General features: G+C 47.0%; 1 protein-coding gene across 2 annotated transcripts in view; it reads left to right on the top strand.

Annotated features, from left to right (window-relative positions):
- Positions 1 to 25,706, top strand: part of PLXNA2 (plexin A2) — a 297,126-nt gene that overhangs the window by 98,619 nt on the left and 172,801 nt on the right. The window contains exon 4 of one of the 2 annotated variants that reach the window (XM_006887940.1): positions 204 to 225. The exons of the other annotated variant lie outside the window; for it this stretch is intronic. Coding sequence (XP_006888002.1) covers positions 204 to 225 — 22 coding nt within the window. The remainder of the gene's footprint in view (positions 1 to 203; positions 226 to 25,706) is intronic. 2 annotated transcript variants of the gene reach the window in all.

The following is a 25,706-nucleotide window of genomic DNA, read 5'->3' as shown; positions in this document are numbered from 1 at the left end:
TCAGTGGGATCCAAGGGAGAAAAGTAGAGCAGCTTCCTCCCCTAAAGGGAGAAACCAGACGGAAAATTGGCAACAGTCAGAATTGACTTGATGACTTGATGAGGTTGAGTTGAGTGTCTGTCATATGCCAAGTTCCCTTTGCACCCACCAGGGTGGTGAGAAATCCAGAGAGCATTTCGGTGGAGGTTTAGTGGGGTGGGGAGTGGGGGCAGGGAGAGCACGCAGGTGCTTGTGTTTGTGTCTGCGGAGTCTGTGTATGTGTGCGGTGTTTCAACGACAGGGATCTCAGTGGGGAATTGGTATTTGGGCTGCTAAATAACCACAATTTGTATTAAGCGGAAACATAGTCATTATGTACCACGTGCGGGCCGCTGTGGCTGACTCCCTTTAGGGGTGCAGCGAGCTGATGGCGCTTTGGGCCTGCAGTGTGGCCAAGAGCTTCCACCAGGGGTCCTGAGATGATGCCCTTTGCAGATGGGGCCAGATGTGGGAGGAGGTGGCAGAGGAGTGAGAGGAGAGGGAGACTGGGCAGAAGCCGCTCCACTTCAGGAGATACCGGCCTCGTTGGCCACCTCTGGGGGCATCTCATCAGTAAGGCCATTCCAGTCCTCATTAATGCAAGTAAATACGCAACCCGACGCTGGGCAGGGGATACATGTTGATATTTAATTATATAGTGCGCGCTGAGTATATTATGGCTCCCCCTGGGAATGGCAGCTGCAGACAATGAGGTGCAGTGGAGTACATTCAGAACTACTTAGTTAATTAATGCATTTGTGGCTTCCTCTGGGGAGGGCCCAGGAGGGAGGGTAGAGACGGCCTGGTGTCTTCTTCTCCCTTCCTGGCCCTCTCTTCCTCTGAGCCATTTTCCCCTCCTGGCAACTCAAGGGAATTCTCAGCAGTCCCAAGGCTTTTGAGAACTCCGGTCAGCTTTCTGGGGAGAGAAGGAAGGTGACAGGAACGAAGCTTGGAAGTAGTCTGTGGATTTCCTTGATCTCGGCTCTGCCTATCCCCAGTCACCTAGAGACTGACATTGTTACATAGCCCGGAGCTCCACTCTCTATTTTGGGAACTCCCTCTCTTGCTCCGTCGCCCCAGGTGCAGGCTCAGGTATACAGATGCAGCAATCCATTGTGCTGGGAACTTAGTGGTTTGTGGGTGAGGACGGCCATGTGCTGCTGCTGCCGCTGCCAGTCAGCTGATGTGTGAAGGACAGGAGCCGTCAGGACTCTAGGTAGGCACTCAGGTTGGCTGCTGGACTCCATCCAAAGGCGAGTCAGAGGAGAGGCTTGATAACCTTGAAAAGACTATTGAGTGTTTTCTCTTCTGCTCATCACAGTGGGGTGGTAGCTAGCTGGATCGCTTTACAGAGTCCTCCCTGTTTGGACCATGAACAGGGACACACAGCGTTGATCAGACCATGTGATCCACGGAGTGTTCACTACTGGTTTTTTAAAATAGATCACCAGGTCTTTCTTCCTAATCTGTGTTAGTCTGGACACTCCGCTGATTTCTATTCAGCATCATAGCAAACATTGCTAGCACACTGCTGGCAGTTCTCCATGAAGTGCAGGGGCCAAGAATTTAACCCAGTCATCAATAAGGAGGGTGAAAATGCTACCCTGGTACTAGCGACATGGGTGCCTCTTTTTTTACAGAAATCAACCTTCTATGTGTATGGGGGAAAATAGGTCTTGGCAATAGCAGGAAGTTAGACCTTGTTATTGCGCTACTAACCCAAAGATACATGGTTCGAATCCTGCTCTGTGGGAGAAGGATAGGCCGCCCCCTCCTGTGTGATTTACTGCCTCTGAAAATCCCACTGGAGGGTCTGTTATAGGTTGATTCTGACTCTATAGTACACAGTAACAACATAACAGGAAGTTAGACTTTGAGGGGAATTTTCTGAGCAGGAAGTAGATGTCAAAAAAGCATTGAATCCATTTTCTAAGGGGAATTGTAAAACATTTCTTTCCCCCTTGTTTAGTCAAAAAATGGGACCCAGGTACCCTTGCCTTGGGGTACCTCTGTGTCCTGGGATTCTGAGTGGAGGAAAAGATGTGTCCGTTACAAGCTCCCTTCCAGGGAATTTTAAGGGACTGGAGAAAGATGACCCCAAGGGCATCCAGGTACTGGACCAGCCCCGGACCTAGTAGAGGCAGTGGGCTTGTGAGCTCTCCAGACAAATGAAGCTGAATGACAGTTTGCCCTGGTTTATAGGCAGCAGAACAGTTGCAGGAATAAAAGATGAATGTGAACACTGGACAGAATCTCAAAAACTCCTCCTGGAAGGTCCACACTCCACCACTTCCTAGATCTATGACCTTGGGCAAGTCTCATAAACTCAACAGCCTGTTTCTTTATATATATATATATATATATGTATAATGGGATAATCATTCTCACCTCACAAGCAGACTGTGAGGCTGAAATGAGGTATTGTATGTGGAAACACTTCAGAAGCCATAGAAACATTCCATAAATATAGGGTATTATTTCCTTCCCTTTTGGTCTTGGTTCCTTTTCCAGAGCAAGTGACTATGAGCCATAAAAATGAATCCAAGTGTGGACAGCCCCACCCCATGTCTGCGGGTATGCCAGTGAGGCTTAAACTCCCAAGTACAGGCTGGGAAGGGCACAGGGCCAGGCTAACTGGCAAGCAGTCATTACTCAAGACAAGTCTGTCCAAAACTTAGAAAATAGGTGTTGGTGTTGGTTGTGGTGGTGTTGTTAAGTGCCGTCGAGTTGCCTGCAACTCAAAGTGACCCTATGTACGACAGCCCTAAACCCTGCTCTATCCTGTGCCAGTCTCACTGTCTCCAACACACCTACCCCCACTACCCCAGTCACTGAATCAGTCCACCTCATAGAGGTTCTTCTTCTCCTGTGCTGTCCTTCCACTCTCCTAAGTATGGCGTCCTTCTCCAAGGACCGGTCTCTCCTCACAACATGTCCAGAGTATGTTAGACGGAGCCTCAGAATCCTTGCCTCCAAGGAGCCACCCAGTTTAACCCTCTCCAGGATGAATCTGTTTGCTTTCTTAGCAGTCCATGGTATTCTCAATACTCTTCTCCAGCACCACATCTCAAAGGCATCAATTCTCCTTCTATCCTCCCAAGTCATTGTCCAACTCTCTGATGCATAACAAGTGATTGCAAAGACCATGGCCTGTATCAGACACACCTTAGTCTCCAGAGTGACACCATTGCTTTTCAGTACTTTGGAGAGGTCTCCAACAGCAGAATTTCCCATCCCAATGCATCTTTTAATTTCTTGGCTGCTGGTGCCAAGAGTGTTGACTGTGGAACCAAGTAAAACTAAAGTTGTGAACAATCTCAATCTCTTCACCATTCATCCTGATGCTGCCAATTGGCCCAGTGGTGAGAATCTTTGTCTTTTTTATATTGAGCCTCTATTAAAAAAAAAAATTCTTCTGTGTCACAGCTCCTTTGCCAATCATATGACAAAACAGAATTAGAGGCAAAAGAGAGGCAGCAATTCCATAACTTCTGTTTCTTTGCCGCCTTCCTGTTCCAAGAGGCTTCGCATCACCATGATTCTCATGGCAAGACTTTGCCAAGCCCCCTTGCTTGTTGTTATGTACCATCAAGTCTTTCCAGACCCTAGCTAACCCTCTGTTTTCAGAGGCAGTTTAATTACACAGGAGGAGATTGCCCAGCCGTCTCCTGCAGAGCAGCTGGTGGATTTGAACCGTGTGCCTTTGGAATTGCAGTGAAGAGTCTTACCACCTGGCCACCAGATCTTCCTTGCTAGCAGTGTATTTTTAATCTGCACCTCCTTCCACTTTGCGGATCTGTCTGCAAGGGTCCCCGTGTAGATAACAGAATCCATTAGTGCCGCTAGAGTCAGGCAGCACCTGCTAAATGTGTACTTTGGTGCTCACTCTGCTCAGATGCCCCTCTGCCGTGACCACTCCTCGGAGCGCTGCAGGCTGACTCCAGAGACCTGGGGGTGTGGTAGGGGTACCTGTGGCTGTGGCCGGCAGAGCAGAAGAGGCTGCTGCTCTAGCTGTAAAGTGGGTGTTGACCCCCTTCTTAGGAGCTTTTGAGGATAGTCCCTCCCTCTCATTTTTGAAGGGTCACATTATGTCACTCTCTGAGTATCAAGCTGTTCTGGTAGATTGAGGACAATTTACTCGTTTCTTAGGTGTCATCAGAACTGGCCTGGGGTTGGTTATTAGCTGCTGTTGGATTATTGTTGGCTGGTGTTAAGTTGTTAACACCCCATGCTGCTCCCCTAGCAGAACCGGGCCATGCAGCATGCACCAGCACCATGACTGGATTTGTGGAGCAGACATTTGTGCTCCAAAGGGGTTTTACTGACCCACTTTTGGAAGTAGATTGCCAGGCCTTTATTCCTAGTCTGGACTTTCAGCTGGGAGCTATTCAATATCACAGCAACAAGTCAACCTCTGTTGTGTAAGTGATGGCTGTGGGTGAAGTTGTACTAAGTGGTATTCAAATTGGACCTCCAAAATGGCAGGCAAGAATTCTACTACAAAACACCATAACAAAGAAAAAAAAAGAAATTATTTCTAAAAATGTAAAAAAAAACAAAAAACCCCACCACTATAACAAAAGGGAAATAGTTGTAAAACTATTAGAGAAAAGGGGCAGGATGACTATTTGTCCTCTCTTATGTCTTGAATTAAGGAACTCTGGTGGTACGTCTTCTATGTGTTGCCCTACCAATTAAAAGCTTGATGGGCTCAATGAATGAGGAACTAGAGTACCGAAAAGGATGCTGGGAAGAAGAGACAAACTCCTTGACCCTCCCTTTTATGTCTGACCCGGCAGATGTTGGTAGTAACAGAGGAGAAACTGATCTCGGGGGACAGAACAGAGACACAAATGGATTGGATTGAGAGGACTTGCTGAGCAGGAAATGTGGAGAAGGAAGCAGGGCTGAAGGTGTCACCTAAGCGAATGCTCTCTAATCGCACACACACACCCCAGCCCCCTCCTGCTAAGGCCAATTTCCATGCTAAACTGTTCATTATTGCCACCCGGCAACCCTGTACGAAAATGTCAAAACCCATCAGTGTGGGGCAGGTGGACAGGTGAACACGTGAATAGAGCTCCCTCCCAGTATGCAGCCGGGGGAGCAGGCCCTGGGGACACGGTGATGAGATGCTGCGAGGCTGACTTCCAAGGTGGACGAAGGGCATAGGGCCCAGAGGCAGCGCTGTGAATCCCGTTAGCAAGTGTTTATGAGTCTTGAATGAGCCAAGCTCTGGCTTGGAGACACAGAGCTGAACAAAATACAGAGTCTTTGGGGAGAAAAATCCTTAGTGCAATATGATCCCCAGCTACAAATGGTCAACTATAGGCAACTCCTACTTACCCTTTAACAAAATCCATTTCCCTGTTAGATTTCAATGTATAGCGACCCTATAGGACATGATAGGGTTTCCAATGTCATAAATCCTATGGAAGGAGAATACCACAGCTTTCTCACATAAAAAACAACTTGATAGATCTGAACCAGTGAGCACTAAGGCACTGTACCACCAGGACTCCTGTCTTTTAATGAGATGTGAGTTTGTCCTTGCTTTAAAATGCTCAATCTAATCCCCACAGACAAATCCTTCATCACAGTAGCCTTCCCTTGCTTTTAAAGCATTGCAAAGGCTTTGGAAGCTAAATAAGAACCAGGTACACCTGTTACATCTAAAACCTATGAATTTAGCTTCCAGACAGACATACTTAGGAATGGATCTCGCCCTCAGTCAGGGGCTGCCTCTATTCCCCAAGTAATTCGATGGCACTATCATGCGAGGGCTCCAGTGAAGTACTGTATTCTTGGCCACAGGATTGGGCCCTGACACTGGGGACTTAGAAACCCACAAACCAAACTCGCTGCCCTTGAGTCTATTCTAACTCGTGGTTGGTGACCCCCCCAACTCCTGGCGATTCCACACACTGGCAGTGTCGAACTGCTCCATATGGTGTTTTCTTGGCTAAAATGCTCAGAGAAGCAGATTGCTGGGTCTTTTTCTGTGGCACCCCTGACTGAGTTCTAATGCACCAGCCTTTAAGTTACTTAGTGGTCAAGTGCAAACTGCTTGTGTTACTCAAAGAGACCAATGGGCAGGGGGTCAGAAAGAAAAGACTTCCCTGGAGGAGTACTGTTGAAGAGGGATTGTAAATGTGGATCAACGTCTGGGTTCCCTCCCCAAGGGCACACTTTAAACCTGCCACTTGGGGTCACAGGGAATGCACATTCCTCTCCAGCCATTGAGGGGGCAGGGGTGGGCAGCTGCGTCCTGTGACTCCTCCACTCCTTTCTCCCCCTCCTCTCCACATTCAGTTAGTTGCCAAAGCCTGCTGGTCACATCTGTCTTCTTGCAGGATCCTCCCACTGGCCCTCCTGCCCTCCTTCCCACTTCCCTGCCTCAGCCCTCGCTGAAGGTTCTACTGGTTCTTTCTGTGCCTGTTCTTTCTGCCACACCATTTCTGTAGGACACTCCGTTTTCCCAGCCTTGCCAATCACCTCTCTCCTCAATACCTTTTCCCTGTTCATGCCTGCAGCTCTCACCCTCATCGACCTGGGAAAGCACCTGTCCTTTTCACACCTCACTCAAAGCCCACTGCCTCCACGAAGCCTTCCCGGATGTGTTCATTCTGAGGCAATTGTTCCCCTCTCTGATTCCTTAATTTTTATTATTTGGTTCCAGCACTTAGCTAGCTGCCTTGTATGTGAGTTATTTATATCGCTTTCCCAGAGCACTGTGCAAATGCTGGGGGTTGCTGGCTTTAAAGTGGGGCTATCTGGATTTAAAACCTGGTTTAAACTGCTATTTTGGACAAGTGACTCAACTCTTTTTGTGTCTTACTTCGTTCACAGTGGTAAGGGGATAAGGCAGTTCCTACGGCACAGGGCTGGTGTGAGCATTTAATGTGTTCATATGTTACTTGTTATTATCTGCCTTTCTCACCCGATTGTGAACCCTTGAACGTCAGGAAGCCTGCCAAATTCATTTTGTATTCCAGCAAAGAGATTCTGCTGCTCCCCATAATCTCTTCTCCTATCTCCTCCCAGGCAAAACCACACAAGGCTAAAGCTAGAAAGCACCTCGGAGCTTGTCTCAAATAAACGCTAATTTCACATATCAGTAAACTGAGGCTCAGATGAGCCTGAGGATTTACCCCAATCACACAGACAATGAGCAGCCGCATTAGAAACCAAGCTGTCAGGAATTTGGTACCTGAGTGTAACTCACATCTTTCCTGCTCCAATACAAATGCTATTTCTATCTCCTGTTTGGGGAAGAACAGATGGCTGGTGTCATCTCCTGCCTCCCCTTGGCATATTATTGAACAACGATTTCAAAGCACCCCTCAGCCTTCTAGCTTCCCTGCTAATGGACCTTCAGTTGTCCTGAGTCCTTTGGCCTTTCTTAATGAGGCAGGTTTCCGTACCTTCCAAATAGGGTGCTGTGCTCCTGTCGGGTTCTTTAATTAGGGATCTGCAAGCTGGCGTTTGGCTTGGCCCTTCGTGGAGGCTACTAAGGCAGAGGGGAGGTGAGAAGAGATGAGGCCAACTCAAGGCAACCCCAGGCTGGCCCGAACCCCACTCCATCCAGCACCCACACTGCCAGGCACCCAGACTGCACTCCCACTCCTCCTTCCACCGTGGACTTGATGCAATCTGGAAAACACATTAAACATTACACAGAGTAGTTGACGCGTAATTAATAAAGTACAGATTTTGGCTGGAAGCCTCAACCTAAAATAGTACCATGAGTATGGAGGGAGGGAGGGCAGGGAGGCAGGCTCAGAAATGGCATGTGATGAGAACCAAACCCGTCCTTATCTCTGAGAATAACAGGGCCACTGCTCTCCGCATGAAAATGAGGGAGGGAGGAGAAAGAGAACAATTTTCTTTTTATTAATAGGGGTGACATTTGGGCTCAAGGAGTTAAATAACTTGCCCAAGAACACTCACCGGCCACAGGCCTGAGTAGTTCCCTGAGCCCAGGCGGCAAGTCTTGCCCACGTGCTGTGCCCTCCGGTCATCCAACACCCCAGCTCTGCTCTCCCTGAACCTCTCTCTCAATGAAGTTGCATATTCCAGAACTGTTTTTAATTTGAGAGATGTTTTAATGGCATTTTGAGACAGCCTGTTCCCTCGCTGATTCTCCAGAGAGGCTGGAGGGAGCTTCATATCTTCTTTGAAGAAGAAGGCGGGGTGGGGGGGGAAGCCTTTTCTTTCTGCAAGTATGTTCAGAGAGCCCTTTGCTGCAGTTACCCGGCCTTCTGGTGTGAGCAAGAGAGGTGAGGAAGGGGCTTGAGGAAGTGGAAGGAAAGGGGAGAAAAGCCTTCTGTGGTTAATTCAAGTGCCTGGCCTCGGGGGCATCCTCTGTTGAAGCTGGAGCCTTGCTGCTGTCTGCCAGCCAGATCCCAAACTGGGTTTCTGAAGCAAAATGCAAATTTCAGTGCAGCTAATCAACCCTGACATGGTAGTGTCACCTCCAGCCTGCCAGTCATTAACAAACGACCCGAGGCACCAAGAGAGACCAAGAACACCAGCTCTGGGTGGAAGATTCTAGAAAGTTCGGAATCAATCACTGTAGCATAGAACCTTGATTCCAAAGGGGGAAACTGAAGCACATTTCACCAGAAAGGAAATCCTGATGCGAACCACCCCCCCTCCACCTCCAAGCTCCACTTACAGCAATTCCTTCCTCCTTCTATAAGGCAAAACTGAACTTGATCTTGTTTAACAGCAGCGAATGGGTAAGGATGTGTGAAAGTCTATTATATTATGAGGCCCAGTGGGCCCTTTCTGAGAATAATTAATCTATTACTTATGTGACTTAAGAAAAGCGCTTCTATGACATGAGCTGTGCAGCATTTGTTTCCCTATCCCCAAAGCGTAGCATTATGCTTAGCAGATAGTTTGTTATGCTGTTAGCTGCTGTTGCATCGGCAACTTTACACACAACAGAACAAATTGCCTGCTTTCCCCAGCACCATCCCCACAACCAGCTGCTGATTGGACTGTTGTCGTCTGTATGGGTTTTCATTGGCTAATTTTCAGACGTGGATCGATAGCCAACTTTTCTTTCTGGTACGTCTCAATCTGGAAGCTACATTGTTGAGCATGTGAGAACCTTCGGCTCATGAGGTCCTTTGGCTGAAAATGAAATTCACATCCCTCACTTATGGAAAGCAAGAATTTCATCACTGAGTGACCACATGGTTGTTGTTGTTGTGTTGTGTCATCGAGTCACCGGAGACTCATACAGACCCTATGTACTACTGTAGCTCTGAAGCCTGCCCTGTCTTAAGCCTGTCTCACTGACTCCAACACACCAATGTCCATTACCCCAGTTACTGTATCAATCCAGATCATCTGGGATCTTCCTCTCCTGTACTGTTACCTCCACCCTTACACTCATGATGTCCTTCTCCATGTAATGTCCCTCCTGGCCATGTGCCCAAAGTATGTGAGGCAGAACTTCAAAATCCTAACTTCCAAGGAGAAAATTGGTTTCACCCTCTCTAAGACAGATCTGTTTGTTTTCTTGGCAGTCCATGGTATGTTCAAGACTCTTCTCCAGCACAACTCAAAGGCATCAAATCTTCTTCTTAATCATCCTTAATCATTGTCCAGCTCTCTGATGCATAGCAAGTAATTACAAAGACCATGGCATGGATCAGGTGCACCTTAGTCTCTAGACTGATAGCATTGCTTCTAAGTACTCTTAGAGGGATCATATGTCCTCAGGAATGTTTGTGGCAAAAGACAGATGTGCAAAATGAAATCTTTGGCTCTGGAAGTTCAGTATTTCATCTGTAAGGTCACTAGCCTGTTGGATGGTTGAGTGCGATGCTGTTGCTTAGATGGGGTTTGATAAACAGTGAGATACTGCTGTGATCCCAAATATCTAGTTCCTTATCTTTACCCAAGCTCTGTGCCTTCTTTCCCCTCTCTCCTACGTCATAGCCAGCTAGACAGCTTCTGGCAATCAGAGAGATGCAAGGAGTTTCTGTCACTACCCCCAGCCTCCTCATATAACATCTTGTTCTCAAATATCCAGATCTTGAACCTAGCACCTTCTACAGCTACTTCATCTCAGGGGGAGGTATGGGGTCCAAAAGCTCAGCCATCAGTCAGATTCCCAGCTCTAACCTTGTCTACCTCTGTGGGCTTTGTGCTGCTGAAGGAGAGAAAGGACAAGAAGAAATGTGGTGTCTCGGGTAGCAGGGCGAGTGAGGGGGCAGGCTGGCCGCTTGGGTTGGGTTTCACTGGCATTCCACAGCAGGCCTTTGCTGTGCAGCTGAATCAGAGCAGAGAGAGCTGCCAAAGACCAGAGGAGCCTCAGAGTCGACTGTGGGCAAACCTGATAGCCCATCTGGAATTCATCCACAGCCTGGCTCCCTCCCCCCTGCCCTGAGCTCATTGGAGGAGCCTCAGGGGGAGCAGAGCCAGGCGCCTCCACCAGCAGGCTGGGCTAGTCCCCCAGGTGTTAGCCCCCTAGACCCTGGCTGCTCCCTGACAACTCTGCAAAGTCTCCTCACACCAGCCCCTGTCTTCAGAGGCTGACTCTTCCTCTCTGAGAACCAGAATGAGGAAAGTGCTAAGAAGCAAAAGAAGAAGAGGAAGGAGTCTTAGGAGCTGGTCTACCAAGGTCATTAAGGAGACCTGAGGATGCAGACTCCATTCCAGTCTATGTCCAGGTGGGATTCAAGTAGACTTGGAACTTCAGGATCCTTTAATGAAGGGTCAACCCATCTTTGACTGTCAAGAGTCCTAGATCCCCTTGTACATCTGTTATCCTAAAGTTCCCATCACTCCAATATCCTGAATACCCAAACTCCCACTACAGACAGACCCTCCAAGATATGGGATTGTGGAGAGAGCAGGGGACAAGCTGGTGCCCGAGTCCTCGCATTGTAACCCTTGGTCAGGAGTGAGTTCCTGTCTCAGGGACTCCGTTTCCTCTTCTACTGAAGGACACCTGCCCCCGTGAAACTACAGCGTGGATTGAATAAAGTAATAGAAGGGCAAGTGGATGGCAGAAACAAAACAACATCCTTGGCAGAGCACAGCCTCAGCAGAGCAGATGATAATGCAGGCCTGTTCTGTCAATAAATGCCAAGCTCATCTAGGAGAATTTGATCTCCAGAGTTCCCACCCCCAGCCCCTCTGAAGAAGGCACCCCATCCTCCTGGCATCCATTCTCTGGGTTGGTAGGAAACATGAAGGTCTTGTTTTCAATGCTATATTTTATTAACCTTTGACCAGCCCCAGCTGGCCAGAATGTAGAGGCAGCAAGTCTCTGTGGTGTGGCCCTTGCTATCATGTGCAGACAAACACATGTGGCCCCTCCATGAGCAGGAAGGAGTGCCTTTTCCAGGAATATCCTGTGCCTGGTGCCATGGACACAGAGCCCACCATCAGGATTCACCAAGTGAAAGAGCAGGCAAGCCAAGAACGGTTACCCAGTTCACCAGAAAAACCTGACCCAGCCGCGGGCAGCTCTGACCACCTGGAGGCAGCCAGGCCCTTTTGCCCAGCTCAAATCTCTTTTAACAACAAACTTTGAGAGCAGCCTGTTTTCCCAGGGCAGCTTCCTGCATAGTGTTTGCCTGATCCGTCTGTCCAAAATCCCTCTCCAAACACGAGATTTCCTGCCCAGCACTGGCAATCAGAGAACTAATTATCTGAGATTAGAAATGGAATGGGGGTTCCCTTTTAATTACAGGGGGGAAACATAAGCCTAAGTGATGCCTGTAAAGGCACTGGGATTAGAACCAAAGTCCAGGTCTGTTTGGAAGTGAGAGTGCCCCTGTGGTCGGAGATGGCTGCTTCTGCTCGTTCGTCAGGGAGGGTCAAAGGAGAGCTCCAAAGAGAGTTCCTGTGGGAGGAATGTCGAGGTGAAGAGAGAGACAATAGACGTTTATAAGATAATAAGGTGTGCTAAGGGTGTGTTTGTGGAAGGAGGAGTGGCGTCCACTTCCATAATAGCTTGCCTCAGGAAACCCTATGAACTTGGAGAGAGGATGAAAGGCACCCAAGCGTCAAGGACTCTCCTTCATTGGGTCGCTATGAGTCGTCTGCGACTCGAGGGCACTTAACACCAACAACAACAAGGGTGTGTTTATAAGAGAACGTATAGGGATAGAGTGAGTGTGTGTGTGTGTGTGTGTGTGTGTGTGTGTGTGTGTGTGTGTGTGACAAAGATAACTCATCGCCTTCTATTCAGATCTGACACATAATGGTCCCACCGGTGTGTTTCATAGGAGGAATTGCCTATCTTTCTTCCTTGAAGCAGCTGGTGGATTCGAACAACCTACCCTCAAATTGGCAGTATACCTACTTACTCACTTGGTTACCAGAGAGTTAAGAAAATAAAAATGATTAGCAGATATGCAGAGAAGTTGAGATTGACAAGAGAGAGAGCAGGAAGGGAGAGGGAGAGAGACACACAGTCAGGAGTTAGGAGATTGAGTGAAAACAGAACACATGTGTGGAGGCCATCATTTCTCTCCCCTCACTCCCTGATCTGCACACACTTTTCTTCTCAGGGACAGAATCACAGAAAGGCTGAAAAGCAGGCACCTGGGCCTCTCCCTGCTTTCTGCCTTCACCTGTCCATAGTCCTTGCTTTCATGCCCAGCACATGGGGCCCGTTCTGCGCACATGGTACAGGTGACAAATGCTTGCTGCCTGGCCGGGGATCAAGGGTGGGGTCAGTGGCTTGGGCTCTGTGGAGCTCCTGATAGTCTGAGGTCTCTTCTGTAGCCTCAAAACGGGGCTTTCTGCCAAACACTCATTGCCTGCTTTCCTATTAGAAGAATCTTGGCTTAGAGATGTATTTGTTCATTAATTTATTCATTCATTCATTTTACAAATAATTATGGAATATCATTATGGGCTAGACTTGTAGCCAATTGACAGATTTTTATTATTATTATTATTATTACTATTAGCTCAAAACTCATAAAAACTCATTATAATCAAGTCAGTTCTGACTCCTGGCCCCTTCCCTGTGTTACAGAGTAAAACTGTCCCTTGGGGTATTCTTGGCTGCTATAATTACAGAAGCAGACCATCAGAGCTTTCTTATCTTAGTGTCACTAGGTGGGTTTGAACCATTAACCTTTTGGTTACTTAGTTGTCAAGTGCAAACTTTGTAGACCAATTATTAGCTGAGCCAAACAGTAACAAAACTAAAATTCATTGCTGTCAAATCAATTCATACTCATAGGGAACACCACTGGGTAGAGCAGAACAGCCCCACGGGGTTTCCAAGACTTATAAACTTTATGGGGAGGAACTCTCATGGCACAATGGATTAAGTGCCAGGCTGCTATGAGAAAGGATGATGGTTCAAAGCCACTAGCCAAAGCTTGGAAGAAAAATGAGGAAGTCTGCTCTGGTAAAGATTTATACCCTTGAAACGTCCATGCGTCAGTTCTGTTCCACCTGTATGGCTGCCAGAGTTGGAAAAGACTTGACAGCTGTGGTGGAGGTGCTGCTGGTGGTGCTGGTGCTGCTGGTGGTATTGGTGGTGCTGGTGATCGTGGCTGGTCGTGGTGGTGGCTGGAATCTTCTTTGCACAAGCAGATTGCCACATCTTTCTTTCAAGGAGTGGCTGGGTTTGAATCACCCACTTTTTGAGTTGCATCTAAGCTCTTAACCACCGGGCCGTCAGGGATCCTTTCATTAGCCCAGTGGAAGGCAGATCAACCACTAGCTCTAAGCGCTGAGCGGTGTCTCCCCATCTCTTTCCTCTGTTCCAGCACTCCACATGTACTTAAGCTAGGTATCCAGACCCTCAGTCAGAAACATGAACAAACTAACTCCTCCCCACAGGGTCAAAGGACACAAGTACATCATACAGACACCTGATAGCATGCCAAGGTCCCAACAGCATACAAATGCATATGGTTCAAACAGAAGGCAGGAGTACAATTAATGTTATATGTTCATATCCTTTCTCTTTCCAAAGGCATAATTAAGGCGACTTTTAAGAAAAGACTTGACAAACAAGTGTCCCTGATTAAAGTAGAAGGTTTGCCCTTATAACCTAGAGATTGCTGGTTCAAACCCCCTCAGCTGCGCCTGGTGATAGACCTCTATCAGTGGATTTGGCTTTTGGACTTTATGTTCATGCCATGAAAAAAGAAGGGAAAGCAAGTGTGCTAACAAAAAAGGGCCACATGGGCGCCAGGACCCAGCATTGGATTTGACCAAAACGTCTCAGCAGCAAAATCATGAAGGAAAGTGGAATAAGCTAGAAATCTTACCTCTCTGATAGGGAAAGTCTACTTACTTTCAGGAGCGGCAATTACAGCTAACACTCAATCACGAACAATGATACACTGCCAGTTCATAAGTGATTTATTATGTGAGGCCCGTGCAAATGCCAGGTCGAAAGTTGGACATCAAAATCAGAGTCTTCTTTATATGATAGTTTCTGACATTTGGGCTTCGATAAAATGCCAGGGCTTCGACATCTATGCAACAATCAGCACCCAGTGAATTACTCTCCTGGACTAAGAAACTATAAAAAGTAAGTAGATAAGGCCATGCAGCACAGTGAAGGTTGCTGGCTAAGCTTTTGTGGTCAGAGTTTGTGGCTTTCTGGAGTTCTAACTTGATTCAAGGGTAGAATTCAGTTTTTCAGCACCCCATTGTGGTTGACACTCCACTAACACTTGAATGAAACGCGCTGTATAGAGTCAACCTCCACATCTGAGAGTTTATAATTTATAGTGGCACTTACGTAGGGGCTCAGACAGCAGAATAAAAACATCAAATTGATAGCCAGTAAGACGCTAACATCACACAAAAGACAAAAATGGATGCATTTTAGGGAAGCTTGAGGCTTAGTAAAAGATTTTTGAAATAAAACTGGCTCAAATAAAAATTTCTCTGCACCCTTACTGGCTGTGTGACCTAGAACAAGTTGCCTAAACTCTCTGAGCCCTAGTTTCTTGTCTGTAAATGGGCTTTGGGTGCTGAAGTAGATGTTTGTGTCAGATGATGGTTTCCATGTCTTATACACCCCATCTGCATAGTCGATAGTAACTTTGCTCCATCTTTCTTTGCTGTTTGCTGCCCTCAGGTCACTCTGACTGATGGTGGACGCAGGTCTAACGATGAAATGCCTGGGCCTGTGCCATCGTCACGTTGCCGGCATGTTTGAGTCCGATTTTGTGGCCATTGCGTCAGTCCATTTCATTAAAGGTTTACCTCATTTTTCACTCATTCTCCACCTTCCCAAACAGTGTACACTTTTCTAGCAACTGCTCTTTCCTGATGACATGTCCAATGTAGCCAAGCCAAAGTAGTGCGTTTTCACCACTAAGGAGCATTCTGGTTGTATGCCTTCTAAGATTGATTTATTTCTTTTTCTGTAAGTCCACAGTTTACCCAGTGCCCTCACCAGCACCATAACTTAAGGTGTCAATTCTTGTGTCCACCTTGTTTAATTATCCAGCTTCAGTGTGCAGTATTGTTGTTATTAGGTGCCGTTGAGTTGTCTATGGCTCACAGCAACCCAGTGAGACAGATTGAACCTCTGCCCTTCCCTCAGCCACCCTCATGTCTCCGCCATGCTCAAGGCTATATTTGTGCTCACTAAGTCAATCCATCTTAAGAGTCTTCCCCTCTTTCACTGATACTCAGCTTTTCCCAGCATGATGTTTCTGGCCGAGGTCTGGTACCCCCTGACAACGTGCCCAAAGCATATGAGTTGAAGTTCCCTCTTCTTTTTTCTTTTTAATTTTTATTAAATTTTATTAATTTTAATGAACATTTACAGAGATTTGGGATTTTCATTCATTCATTGTTACACTATTTTCTCTACCCCCCCAGTTTGTTCCTCTTTTTTTCCCCCTCTTGAAAGTCTGTTTTAATTGTCCCATTGCCACAGTGTTTGTCAAAGCCAGTTCTGATTAATCTCCTTTGTCAGTGTGTCCTTTGCCATTCCCTATCACTCCTCCTTGAGAGAGACTTCACCCTGATTCATAAGGAAAAGGGGACGGTGTATTCTCTTAGCTACTTCCTGCTGAAAAGGGACGCTGTAGGTTTCAGGGTAAAGATCTTCTCTCACTACTCTAAAGGGGCCCTTTGGCAATAGGAAACATGTAGACTATTGTGGAGATTGATTTTGGAATTTAGATACACTATTATCAAATGCATTAAACAACAACAACAACATTATCAAATGTGCTTAGCCATACATGTTCATATCCTTGAAGATGCATCATGGAACTGTTGCAGCCTAGAAGACACAAATTTAACTAACAAATTAAAAGTACATGAGTCAAAATTTAAAAGCAATAATATTCCAAGTAGAGGTTCTAACAGTGGCACAAATCAAGTTACCGAGGGGAGGTAGTTCTTAAAATAAAAGGCTTATTGACTAGCACTTTGTCTATTATAGTATAAAGGTTAGAAACCACAAGATGTAGAGGCTCAACTATGTCATTTATTGTTCTTAAGTCCCTCTTCTAAGGAGAATCCTGGTTGCAGTTCCTTCAAAACAGATTTGTTTGTTCTTTAGACAGCCCATGTAATATTCAATACCCTTTCCCAACACTACAGATCAAAAGCGTCAATTCTTCTTTGGTCTTCTTTATTCATTGTCTAACTTGGAGATGCATGTTGTTGTTGTTAAGTGCCGTCGAGCTGTAAGCAACTCATAGAGACCCTATGAACAGAAGTCCTCAACACCAGCGTGACTTTCATCCTTTCTCCAGGTTCATAGGGTTTCCGGAGGCAAGGTATTTATGGAAGTGGATGCCACTCTTGGATGCCAAGCTTGTTTTAATCGGTGAGCTTCACCAAACACTGTCTATGCAAACCTTAGGTAACCATTATCACATTTGACTCACCAGTGCCACAGTGTTCAGCTTCACAGCAACTACAAGTTACCTCTGTACAGCAAGTGGACACACCAGGGCTATACAACCTAGAAGAATGTTTGAACAAAAGCAATGAAAAACAGGCCTGAGGGCCGCAGATTTGGTAGCATCACTTTCTATCAACTAGGCCAACTGATATCGCTCATTGTTGATATTATTGTTGTTAAGTGCCTTTGAGCTGTAGGTGACTCATAGTGATCCTATGAACAAAACATAGGAAGCAATGGAAAACACCATGGCTTCGGTCAGACACACCTTAGTCTTTAAACTTACATCCTCACTCTTAGCACTTTCCAGAAGCCCTTCATAATAGGTTTGTCCAGTGCAACACATCTTTTGATTTCTTGACTGCTGCTTCCATTGGTGTTGATTTTGGATCTAAGTAAAATGAAAATATTAACAATTTAATATTTTCTGTATCTGCCGTGATATTGCCTATTAGCATGTAATGCTGTTATTGTGTACCATCAAGTTGGAAGTGACCCCTAGCTGATCCTTCGGTGGGTTTTCAGAGGTAGTTAATCGCATGGGAGGAGATTGCACATTCTTCTTCCTCAGAACAGCTGGTGGCCTCGAACTGCATGTCTTCGGGATTGCAGCACAGCTTCTTGCCACTAGACCACCAGAGCTCCTAGCATGTAATATTGTTGTGTACTGTTGAGTCAGAATCATCCCATGCCAGTCCTTAGCTTGTGGAGCAGCTGATGGATTTGAACCGCGTGCCTTCAAGATTACACACATAAGGCTGGGGTTCCTATGTGGGGAGAGAAATGATGAGTGAGACAAGGAAAAGTAGGGGTTCTCTGACCCTCTCCAGGAGGGTGGGCACCCGTTGCATCTCCTGAGAAGTTCTCTCAAAGCCATTAGCTGTCCAATGGTCAGGACTCAGTAAAGCCAGCTATGGAGATGTCCCAACATAAGAGCCTCCAGAATTCTCTTTCCTCTTTTTTCTTTTCACCATTTCACTGAGAAATCTATGGCCCTCCTTTCTGTCAACCATTTTTCCTTCCTCTTAGGAAATACTCAAGACTTGGGTTTTGATTCCCTGGAAATTTTATTGTTCAGGATCATCCTTCCTTACCTAGTCCCATACCACAACCCTCAAGTGTCCTTCTTCTGCTTAACATGGGAATAACTTGTTGTCAAGCAGAATGAGGAACATTAACTTGTGTCTCTCTTTGAAGGACCTTGTCCAGGTTGGTTGTCAGCCGTCCCTAAGCAGCCCCCTTTGGCAACAGCCAATGAGCTTTAGAGCTGGGACGGGACAGGCAGACCCAGGAGAAACCAGATCTTAGGTCAGAATCCAGACACACACCTGGCCAGGCCTGCAGACACACACCTCCTTTGTCCCACCCTCTCACTCTCTCAAAGCTTCTTTGCAGTTTCGCTGGTACTTTCCAGCACGCTGCCAAATTGTCAAAAGCTATGAGAGGCAAAGTGCTGTTCAGTTAATGATTCCAGTCCCTGGAGAGGTGGAACGCTCTTTTAAGAGAAAAAAAATACAGAGGAGTGGGGGTGTGGGAGGGGCAGAAGGGGGATGCTTAGTACTTTACACAAAAGCAACGCTGTAGCTCCTTCGAGCTCTTTTTAAGGAGCAGATTAGAAGTGGGAAGGTTTGCCCCGAGCTGCCTCCTCTCTGTGGGTTAAAGACTGGAGCCTCCCCCTCGCTTTCCTGGTTTTCACAAAGTAAAAAGGGTCTGAATCAGAATGCTGCCATCTTTTCTGCCCCAGTGGCCTCAGCGCTCTGTGTTCCCAGCACAGGTCCTGTGGTGACCCCAGCCAAACCAGCCCTCACTCCAAAAGGCTGCCTTCAAAAGCCAGCTGGAAACGCGCACAAAGCAGAGGGCTCCTGCCACACGCTCTTTGCTCTGCTGCTCCCTCCTCGGCCTCCCTGTCGCCCAGCCTGCTCCTTGGAACAGACAACTAGGGGTGTCTTGACTGCCCCAGGCTGCTGTAGAAACCCTCCCTCGCTGGACATTCCTCATCAGCTCGAGCCCCACTCGAGTTAACGAATCAGAAGTAAATCAATCAAAAAGACATCACACAGCCCGTTCCAGCTTACGGCATGCTTTCACACCCCGTACCTAATTTGTTCCTCCTGCAGTCTTGAAGCGTAGGCAGTATTGGTTTTGCCAGTTTTGCAGATGAGGAAAGTGAGAATTAATCCCCTGGGTGGTGTGGCCCTGTGTGGCCTCTTCCCCAGCAAGTAGAGATATCAGCCCTGACCGGACAGTCAGCACCTGTCAGAGGGAACAGGGAAGTGTGGGGCTGGGATGTCTAGAGAAGAGACGCAGAAGGACCTATGACGAGGCTGCCTGGGAGGAGGCCTGTCTGGGCTTTAATTCCCCTTGTCTCCAAGTGTGAGAAGCTTTCAGAGACATTTTTTAAAGGTTATTTTATTCTGTATCTTCCCTAGACTAGCTCAGACTACCTCTCTATAGCCATGGTCTGGTCAGCCGCTCCCATTCTCCTCCTAGAACCTTATCTTTGGCCAATGGGGGGCAGATATACAGTCACTCTGCATGTGGGGTGTTGTGGTTGCTTAAGATCCAGGAGCACCTAGCACCCTAACCTTTCAGGGTCCAGGAGAGTTTGGGGACCCCAGAAGGGAACTAGGACCTGCTCTTTCCTGATCCGTGAGTCCATTGGACCCCTGCTAAGTATGAGAAAAGGCAGTGCCACATCTGGGCCTCACCAGGCCCGGCCCTGCTTCCTTTCTTCACCCTCCCCAGGAAGATCCCAGCACCTGCTGTACCCAGCCACCAGCCGAGACTGTGTGCTGGCACAGTGCCCGGCAGCTGGGGTCACCAGCAGAAGGAGGGGCCAGGCATGGAGAAGAAGCAGGTGGCCAGCCCCAGAGAAAAAGGTGACCGGGAAGGGTCTGGGGCAGGGAGCCGGGGGGGGGGGGGGGGGGGCAAGAAGTCAGCTCCAGCAGGTCAAGACAAGTCCCCTTTATCCTTCCTCGCCTGCCCACCGCACCTCGATTAGAAGGATCTGGACCCAGAAGAGCAAGAATGAATGAATTAGGGGGTCTCTTGTCACTGAAGCAGCTCATTATTTAAAGTCCTTCTCCTGGGAGGGGAGTGGGAAAAGGTGTGAAGAAGACAGCTATTCAAACAGAATCTTTTAAAAGAGTTAGACTCTCCCCTAGCTGTCTCTTCTGTCCTTGGGCTCTGCCAGGAAGTCAGGCGACCTGAGCACAGGGCACCCTGGGCTGGCCCCACCACCTTTCCCTCTTCTCCTGACACTGTTGCCCAGACCACAGCGCTGACCCCATCTTCGAGGCTTTGGCCCTTACTTTTCTTCTGCCTTTGAGAGTTCAGAGTACTTCTATCCACTAGGGAGCCTGCAAGATCATTTCAGTAGGATCAGTGTGGGATGCTGTACGTTTATGCGCCATGTTCTGGAGATCTGATGAGGGTGGGAGTCAGGATAGTGCAGTGAGCTACATTAGATTCCCTCTGTCCCTACTCATTCTTGGGAGATGGAGACATAGAAGCTGGGAAAAGTAGGGGCTTATCAGAGGTCAAACCCTGGCTCTCCTGCCTACCAGTTATGTGACCAGGGTTGGGGAAGTTACCTCACCCCTCTAAGCCTCTGTTCCCTCATCCATAGTGGGACTTATAGGTGTAGTTATAGACTCATTATAATGGATATTACAGAGCTGTTCTATCTATAATAGTACCTACCTCATAGGGTTGCTAATAGATTTCATTAAAAAATGCTTAAAGTACTTAACATGACTAATAATGTGACTAATAATCACAAGGGTTAAATAATATGATATTAGCTGTAAGTCATGTTCTGATCCTGCCCTATCTCTGAAGCAGTGATTTTATTTCTCCCTTTGGTGTTTATTATTAAGTGTATGTGAGGTGGTATAAAACTTTGTGTTGTTTTTTGGGAAAATTACCATCTTAGGAGAGATAACTGCACGTGTTCACAGTTATGCCAAGGCCCACTTGGAGTACCCTGGGAGGTCAAAGAACAGATCCACACAGGCTACATGGAGGAGGTGACACTTCTGCTAGTCATTGAAAGATAGCTAGGATCCAGCAGGTAGAACGAATTGTTAAGCATTTGTCATGAAGGCCAAAGTCAGAAGACATGATTGGCAATGAGGAGAAGGCCACGTGCATCACACTCTTGAATGACAGATTGGCAGTACGAACGTTTGTAAATTACCAACAGTGAGCAGTTAACGGTTGGGTGTGTATGTGTGTGTATACCGACAAGTGCTCCCTAGCATGAAACGTGTAAGCAAGTGTGCTATGATTTACCTTGGACATATTGCAAAAGTGTTCACCATAAAAAAAATAAATAAATTAGGAGACCAAGATAAGCAAGAGAAAAAAATTACAAATACCTGAAATTTAAGGTTTTTGCATACAGAAGAGGCAGGATCAAATAAGTGTTTTAAGAAGATTAATCTGACAGTGTTTGGTAGAATAGATTAGAGCAGGAATATGCTGGCGGCAGGGAGATTTCTCAGGTTATTGCCATCATCCAGATAAGAGGCAATAAAGGCCCACACCACCTGGCGGCAGTGGGAAGAAGCACACAGTGACAGAGATGCGGTCTCCACTTGTCTCGGTTACCACACATTTTCTGCACCATGAGCCTTTAAATGCATTTTCCTTTAAAAGTCTCAGGGATTCCCAGCATTCAGGCACAAGCCCTGTGTCAGATAGCTGTGCTCACAACATTAGACTTCCCCTTCCATGCATACAGCTGGATATGCCATCCACAGCGTTAATGAACTGAACGCAGATTACCGCTCCAGTTTGTAAAATGCAGGGTGATTTTAGGCCATTGAAAGGAAAGAGTTCATTATAGAGAGTAATAGCCCTCTGAGGTGCCCCACCCTTTGCTCTTTTCCCAGACTGCAGGTGGCCTTCTTTGTCACACTGGAGCAGACAGCTGCAGGACCCATTTTGTCCCCTAGGACTTCACTCCAGGAGCACTGTTTGGTTTTTTCAGTCCCTCCACTGTTGTCCTGATCGACTTAAGGGCAACTGAGGCCCTGGGAGCTGCAGAATGGAAGAGAAAGCACGCAGGTGTTAGAATCCAGAGACCCAACTGTGAGCTCTGCTCCGGCATTCACTGTCTGTGTGATCTTGCACTAGACCTTGGTTGCTGTTGTTGTTATATGCCGTTGAGTCGCTTGCTTCTCATAGCGATCCTATGTACAACAGCCCTAAACTCTGCTCTGTCCTCTGCCAATCACACTATCTCTGACACACCCATCCTGATTACCCCAGTCACTGAATCAGTCCACCTCATAGAGGGCCTTCCCCTCCTGCACTGTCCCTCCACCCTCCCAAGCATGATGTCCTTCTCCAAGGACCTGTCTCTCCTCACAACATGTCCAAAGTATGTTAGACGGAGCCTCAGAATCCTTGCCTCCAAGGAGCCATCCGTTTTAACCCTTTCCAGGATGAATCTGTTTGTTTTCCTAGCAGTCCATGGCACTCTCAATACTCTTCTCCATCACCACAGCTCAAAGGCATCAATTCTCCTTCTATCCTCCTTGATCATTGTCCAACTCTCTGATGCATAACAAGTGATTGCAGAGACCATGGCCTGTATCAGACACACCTTCATCTCCAGAGAGACACCATTGCTCTTCAGTACTTTGGAGAGATCCCTAACAGCAGACTTTCCCGTGGCAATGCACCTTTTCATATCCTGGCTACTGGTGCCAAGAGACTGTGGAGCCAAGCAAACTAAAGCTGTAAACATCTGTTTTGGTCTTCACTTCCTCTTCTGTCTTTGCAATGACCATTTGCACTCTTCCTGGATGATATCCTTGATATCCTCCCACAACTCATCTGGTCTTCACTCATTAGTGTTCAAGGCCTCAAACCTGTTCCTGAGATGGTTCTGAAATTCAGGTGGGATAGACTCAAAGTCTTATTTTGGTTGCCTTGGATTTGGTTTGATTTTCCTCAACTTCAGCTTGAACTTGCATATGGGCAGTTGGTGGTCTGTTCCACAATCAGCTCCTGGCCTAGTTTTCACAGCTGATATTGAGCTTCTCCAGCGGTTCTTTCCACAGATGTAATCGATCTGATTCCTATGCATACCATCAGGTGAAATCCAAGTATATAACCTGCGTTTATGTCTCTTAAAAAATGTATTTGCTATGAATAAGTCATTGATTGTGCAAAATTCAATCATTCTCTCTCCAGCTCCATTTCTGTCACCGAGTCCATGTTTTCCAACTACTGAATCTTCTTCTCTGTTGCCAACTTCTTCGTTCCAGTCACCCATTATTATCAATGCATCTTGATTGCATGTTCGATCGATCTCCGATTGTAAAAGTTTGTAAAAATCTTCTATATCCTCTTCCTTGGCTCTGGTTGTTGGTGCATATATCTGAATGATAGTGGTATTCACTGGACTTCCTTGTATATGTATGGATATTGTCCTGTCATTCACAATATTGTACTTCAAGATAGATCTAGCAATGACATTTAATTCACTAGACATTTAATCATGTTTAATTCATGAATTAGGATGGCTTGTCTGACAGGGCTTTGCAAATGATTCATGTTTGCATCCCCAGCCTTTGGCATAGTGGTTGGCATACAATAGATGCTCAGTAAATATGCTAAACTGAACTGATGATGGGAGACAAGCTAATCAAAAGCCTTGCACTGATCTAGTCTCAAGAAGTGTTATATATAGGCAAGTCAGAACCAACTTCTAGTTGACCCTCCAGCAGACTTTCATAAACTATGAATTGCATGGCAAGAAATTGTTCATCTTCCTCTTGCAAAGCAGCTAGTGGATTTGAACCACGTGCCTTTGAGTTGACAGTGCATCTCCTTACCACCACACCACTGGAGCAACAAGAAATGCTAGTTTGCTTTTTCTTTCCTTTTCTTCTGATGAGCTGTTTCCACTGTACCTTCATTCACTCAAAATAGCTCATTGCCATTGAGTAATAACCAACTCATGGGGAGCTCTTTTGGCCTAGTGGCAAGAAGCTGCACTGCAATCCCAGAGGAACACAGTTCGAATCCACCAGATGCTCTGCCAGAGAAGGAGGCGCAATATCCTCCTGTACCAGTCAGATCTGATTTGACGGTACACGCACACAAAATAATAAAATTTAAAAAAAAAAAAAAAGAACCAACTCATGCCTGATTGTCCAGTGTGGGTTTTCAGGAGGCTGTAAATTGCATGGGAAGAGAGTGCCCGTCTTTCTCCTGAGGAGTCACTTGTCAATTCGAACCTCCACGGAGGGTGAGCAGTCCATTTCTCCACGGACTGCACCCTCAGAGTGTCCTAATATAGATAACCCATCTCCATTCTGACCCTGTTCCAGAGTGTAGTGATAAGGCCGCACTAACAGAAACATACACTCTCAAAAAGAAACAAGGGTTGCTGACAAGTTAAGTGACCCCAAGTCCACTGAAGGAGAGCTGCGTTCCATAAGGTTTCCAGGGGTTTGCAGAATGGAATCACTCAGCTTTTCTTCAGAGGCACCTTTAGGTGGATTTGAACCTTCAGCCTTTCTGTCTGCCAAATGTTTGCACCGCCCAGGGACTCCCATAGACCAAAAGGACCACGTTAGAGTATTACCAGCTGGGGAAGCCTAAGACGGGAAAACCTTTCCTGAAACACACGTGGCATCCCCAGGAAAGCAGCCTATGCTCAGCACCCTGAATGGAGAATCAGAGAGGCTCACATTGCTAGAGCCTTGGATAAACAGAGATTCAAATTTGGCAGAAGTTCCTCATCATTCTTTATTAATTCCTTCTACCACCCCTCTGTACTCCCCCCACCCCACCCCCAGATCTGTGTGAGCCACGTGAATTATTGCTCAGCTGCTGCGTGATGTGATTTCATCTGAGGCTGCTTAATGCTTGACTGTCCCTCTCTCGGTGTTTATCTTATTGTTCCCTGGAACAATCAAGTGCTTCCTCTGCCCCTGGCAGCTTCATCTTGTTCCTGAGCCTCCTGACCTGGCCACATCCAGAGCTGGAGCAGCGTCTGAAGGTGGGGCTGGCCTGAGGCCTGAGGCCTGTGTTCCTTCCTCACATAAACCAATCTTTCTCCTCTCAGCTCCCCTCCCTTCCTCACTCTTGGAGCTGCAAAGATCCTGTTTGACAGAGAGAGAGCAAGCATACCAAGAGATCTGGCCTCCTGCTTCCTACTTCTTAATGTCACTTTCTCTGAGCAGTAGAGGGGGCAACCCTGGGGCTGGAGAAGCTGGGGCCTGAGCCCAGGATAGTTTGTGTTAACCAGAGGGAAGTATGATGTACAGGCTTTTCTGCTCCATTCTGTAAGCAGCATAGGTCAGTCATTGCCTGGCCATCATCCTCTTCTTCTTGTTGAGTCACTAGGAAGCCACGATTTAGAAAAAGAAAACCACGTTCTGAGCTTCCATCTCACCCAACCCCAGCAGCCTTATCTCAAAACACTTACCTTACTCATAATACGTGCTCAGTAAACATGCCCACATCCACTCTCTTTATTAGCCAGGCTTTAGATCCTTACACTGTCCCAAGATGCAGGCGTCCAGAGAAGTGGTTCAGGACCCTTCTCCACACTGTAGGAGAGAACTCACCTCCCCAGAGCACTTTTGACATCCACACGCAACTGGTCCCCTGCACTCCTTGCTACCCCTGCAGCCCCCAGTTTCATATCTAGGGCGGATTCTGAACATGCACAGAAATAGAAATAATTGTACATGGAAATGTCAGTTTCCAGTGTCAAAGTCCCGGTGATTGACCGACACCTCCGTGGGCCCTGTGCTGGAGGCGTCTGGGGGTGGTGGGGAGTATGTGC

The sequence above is a fragment of the Elephantulus edwardii genome, unplaced genomic scaffold (assembly GCF_000299155.1).
Source record: "Elephantulus edwardii isolate Elephantulus edwardi_28Jun2011 unplaced genomic scaffold, EleEdw1.0 scaffold00063, whole genome shotgun sequence".
In the NCBI taxonomy this organism is placed as follows: Eukaryota; Metazoa; Chordata; class Mammalia; order Macroscelidea; family Macroscelididae; genus Elephantulus; species Elephantulus edwardii.
Note: the sequence above shows the minus strand (reverse complement) of the source record. Positions and strands in the feature narration are given on the sequence as shown.